Here is a 4,313-nt window from a genome sequence, read left to right as displayed (position 1 = left end):
AGTATTTATAACTTTAGCCTAAGATAACTTGTGGGTCAAGCCCATAATACTAATGCCCGGTGGGCCTCTTTCTGGTATAGACCAAACCGGTCATAACAGGGTCCATCAATGAGCCTCGTACTACTACAGTACTATCTTCCCAAGAATTGATGCAAGCTATGTGCATGGCATCGTTGGACTTGAACTTACAATGCTACCATCAGAGAATACTATATGGAGCAAGGATTAAAAGTTCATTTCTCTGTCAGGTTTATCAACGCAAATATGATCTCATTTATCATCTGAGGGATAAGAGTGAGTTCATAATTTAGACCAGTATAACTCCGGAGTAGAGCAAAATTGATCAGCTATAATAACTGTCATTTGTACCAGAATAAGAATGCCGGGCATTGCCCAATTACACTCTGGACAATCAAACGCTAGCCGGTACAAACAGAGCATTGCCTTCGCAAAATGATTAGCCTACACCTCAACAAAATTTGGAACATGATTCTACACAACTTATTCCGGGACCTATAGTGGCGAGACCTGGGCAAAACTTTCAAGGAACAACAACAAATAATATAAGATCATACAACAAAAGGGTTACGCAAGGGAGGAAGACATGTTTTGAGAGGGAGGTCAGGCATTACTGTCGAGAGCACCCTTTAGCATATGCAACCCTTCCATCGAAATACTTCTCCGTACCCGGAATCTTGGGACCTCAATTTGAGGAGGTGGGTCTGCTGAGAAGCATACAACCACCGCAGTTAGGTTGTCGCAAGTGTCTCGTCTGAGCGCTTCCTGAACAAGTTCTCTTGAGCACCTTTCCGGATCGTTGTGAGCCATCAGCTCTTTCCGTACCATTGACACGGCACATTGACTGGTCATCACATCCCAAAGGCCATCACATCCTATTATCAAGAACTCGTCTTCCTCGGTGAGTCTAACCTCCTGAAATTCAGGTTCTGGAGTGAGAGGGCTTATAGACCCTTTGGAACCTTTGACGTGCCAATCACCGATTGCCCTTGCTACAGATAGCTGACCATTGAGATAGCCATCAAAGACTATGCCACCAAGGTTCTCAATCCTGAGCTTTTCACTCTTGCAGCTGGGTTTGTGATCTTTTGACAGCTCAACAGCTCGTCCTCGCTTTCCTAACACAGCTCGACAATCTCCTGCATTTGCAACAAGCAATGTCCTGTACCATCGAACGAGGTGGATGAGAGTATATCATAAGATGCAAATAACCAATCTAAAGATTGCAAACACAATACAGGTTCTACTCTGGTAATGTGTCAACTAATAAAGGCAAGGAGGCCCAGAGGACAGCTTGGTACAGCAAAGAACCTTGTGTTCGGTTGAGACATTGGGGGTTGAAGCAATAAATGTGAAGTAGCTGTCAGATATAAAGGATATGAAGTAGCCTCTATAATTTCAAAAATAGGAAGGAATAGTGTCCAATTATTTACCACTAAAGTCACAAAAATGCCTAACCAACAACCCAGTGAGTTCTTCTAACCAAGAATAACACAATACCCAGATTCAAATCAGTTTCTTTTCTATGTCAACAAACTGTTTTGATTTAATTCTTTGCAATATTATACAATGAATGGAAAACATTATTACAAACTCCCTCCAGTTGGAAGTCAGGCATGGATTTTTAGGTCTTCAATTTACTAATAAAATATGTGTTATATGTCACAAAATAATATATTTAGAAACTTCATTCGACGACAAATCTAAAGATATATTTTTTGTGGCATTTAACACATGTTTCTTTAGGCAAATTGAAGACCAATACCCGTACCCGACTTATAAACCCAACCGGAGGGAGTACAATAACATTGACAGGTAAACCCAACCGGAGGGAGTGCAATAACATTGACAGGTGTCTTCTTAGGATGCCTTGTGTCAGTAAAATTAAAAGTTTTGGTACCAGCACCAAAACTTAGTAACTTACCTGCCAAAAATAAGGGCCGTCAATGCTGTGGTCCCTGAATTGCGGTCAAGAGAATGGGAATCCGCAATCGCGTGATCAGCCTTTACAAATGCACTTCTGATTGCTTTCTCCATGCTGTTGGGGAAGTGACCATCTTCGATTATGAACTTCAGTAAGTTCTTCCGAACGAAACAGACTGCATCTGTACCACCATGACCATCAAACACCTGCAAATTATGGCAAGAAAATGTATTATTAAACATTAGTTGTGCTATGTAAAGTCAAATGCCACAAAAAAATCCCCCCATAAAACAAATAATTACTGCACTCAAGAACCAGGAGACACCATTCATATGCAAGGCGTGGTTTTTCTTTAACTGAATACAGGGCCCAGTTTAGCATAAAAAACTGTAGAATTTCAATCCACAATACAGCTCTTACTGTTTACAAAGAACTATTTCTCCTTCTGTTAAAAGCATGATTCAAGAAAGACGCTTTTTGTTTGCAGCGGTTTCCATTGTACTAGCAAATAAGAAATGAAACTAAAAGCATCTATCAATGCTTATAATGAACTGATTCGCCTCAACGCAATCATTCAACCACACTAGTACAATCATTTCCACCATCATACGTCCACAACCGACATAATCTTGCATTTCCAAGTTGAGCAAATGAACACATCTAGAAGCTATTATCGCAGCATTAGTGCTACACACAAGTCAGAATGGGTGGCATTATTATCACAGAAAAGTCACACCAGACTAAATCATTGATTCATAATGAGCACATGCATTGTCAAACAGTTAATGGGACAAGAACAGCGAGGAACCGCCGGAGCGAAATTTATGGTAACTGTAATCCAACTCACCCCATAGAAAGCGCCCGGCGCAGGGATAGCAGGAGTAGGCATTCCGAGGTGCTCGATGAGACTGTCGATGCAAACATGCTCGTCCTCCATGTAGGACTTTGGCCCGATATTGGCGCAGCTCCCGGACCGGAAGACCGGCAGGAAGCTGGGACGGATGTCTGCTGGTGAGATCAAGCTCAGTGTCCCCGAATCCAAGCCCTGCAAGAAAACAAAAGAGAAACACATAGTAGTTTGAGGAAATGGCCAGGCAATGAGCTGGAGGGGATAGTCAGTGTGGTTACCAAGTCTGTGGAGGCCGCGGCGATGCGGGCACTGCTGGCGCAGTGGCGTATGGCCGTGAGCTGGTGACGCGGCGGCTTGCGGGCCATGGGGCTACCGGTGGCGCTGCCGCCGCTACTGGGTGGGGTCTCCGGCTCGACGCCTCCGCTCATGATGTCTGGGGCTCTTGGCTACTCTGTTGGTGATCAGAGACAGTACAAGAAACAAAATCATTTGAGAAAAAAAGATGCAACTTTCCGCTCCTGAAAGTGAGGAACGATTAGAGACGAAGAACATTTTCGGATTGCTGAGAGATTAAAAGCAGTCCTTCCGATCGGCCATGATTTGAGCCGTACCAATTACGCCGCCATGATAATAATATCTAATCGAGCGAAAAAAGGAAACACACATAGCATCAATAACAGGAAAGAATTGAAATCCGCTTCCCTCCCGCCCGTGCAACGATTGGAACCAATAACCACGCCCGGAGCGGCGCCATTTCCGCCGCCCCGGCGGGGCCTCCGCCTCCGCGGGCACAGACGAGCAACGCAAATCCCTCCTCCCCCGGCAGCCGACCAAGAACGATCCGATTTTCTCCCAACGACCGCGAGGAATCCGTCCATCCATCAGGACGGACGAACGAACGAACCGAAGATGCAGAGTTGCGGACAAGGCATATCAGATCAGGGAGGTGCCGGGCAGGCAGGGAGGCAGGGAGGCAGGGAGGAGCGCTCACCACCGGAGAAGGGCTGTGGCCGAAGCCGCACCGTGCGACGGGCCGGGTAGGAGGAGGAGCTGGTGGCGACGATGGGGGAGGAGCGTGCAGGAGGTCGTGAAGGGGGGGAGGAGGAGCTCGTGGCGGATTTGGGGACGGGGGCGGGGCGAGGAGGGAGAGGGGGCTGGTCTTTGGGGCGGGCGGGCGAGATGGTTCGTGTGATGTGATCCCATCTGCGGCGCAGCTGTGCACGGCTGGATGTGGGTGGGGTGCGGCTCCGGTGTGCATTCCGTGTCTCTGTCGGGTCCGCCCGTCCGTCCCTTCCCTCGTTTTCTTTCTGCGTGCATAAAATAATGCTTGGCCGTCTACTACTGCTTGGACCTTTTCGCCCCTTTCCCTGCTGTCTTAGATTTTTCTTGTCTCTACTGCCACTGCTTCTTATCAAGATTGGGAAACTGAAACCTTCGCCAGAAAACTAGTCTTTTTAAATCATGAAACTTGTCCTCTCTCTGTCCCAAAATAAGTGTCTCAATTTTATGCTAATTTAATTA

The 4,313-nt window shown here is 46.4% G+C and overlaps 1 protein-coding gene across 1 annotated transcript; it reads right to left on the bottom strand.

Annotated features, from left to right (window-relative positions):
- Nucleotides 1-329: 329 nt before the first annotated feature.
- On the bottom strand, nt 330-4,078 carry LOC109756267 (probable protein phosphatase 2C 47). The gene is made up of 5 exons (XM_020315122.4): nt 3,784-4,078; nt 3,071-3,243; nt 2,790-2,987; nt 1,943-2,148; nt 330-1,180 (listed from the first exon to the last, which is right to left on the bottom strand). The coding sequence occupies exons 2-5, from the start codon at nt 3,218-3,220 to the stop codon at nt 622-624; spliced, it is 1,113 nt and encodes a 370-aa protein (XP_020170711.1). The 5' UTR covers nt 3,221-3,243; nt 3,784-4,078; the 3' UTR covers nt 330-621.
- Nucleotides 4,079-4,313: the final 235 nt, after the last annotated feature.

This window comes from Aegilops tauschii, chromosome 1 (genome assembly GCF_002575655.3).
Source record: "Aegilops tauschii subsp. strangulata cultivar AL8/78 chromosome 1, Aet v6.0, whole genome shotgun sequence".
Lineage (NCBI taxonomy): Eukaryota > Viridiplantae > Streptophyta > Magnoliopsida > Poales > Poaceae > Aegilops > Aegilops tauschii.
This window is presented reverse-complemented; position numbering and strand designations above follow the sequence as displayed.

What these genes read in the sequence shown, in the direction of transcription:
- LOC109756267 (XM_020315122.4), bottom strand. Translation starts at nt 3,220, where the DNA reads ATGAGCGGAGGCGTCGAGCCGGAGACCCCACCCAGTAGCGGCGGCAGC. An exon ending in CCGCGGCCTCCACAGACTTG is followed by an intron (nt 2,988 to 3,070) that starts GTAACCACACTG and finishes GTTTTCTTGCAG; the next exon opens with GGCTTGGATTCGGGGACACT. An exon ending in CGCCGGGCGCTTTCTATGGG is followed by an intron (nt 2,149 to 2,789) that starts GTGAGTTGGATT and finishes CATAATTTGCAG; the next exon opens with GTGTTTGATGGTCATGGTGG.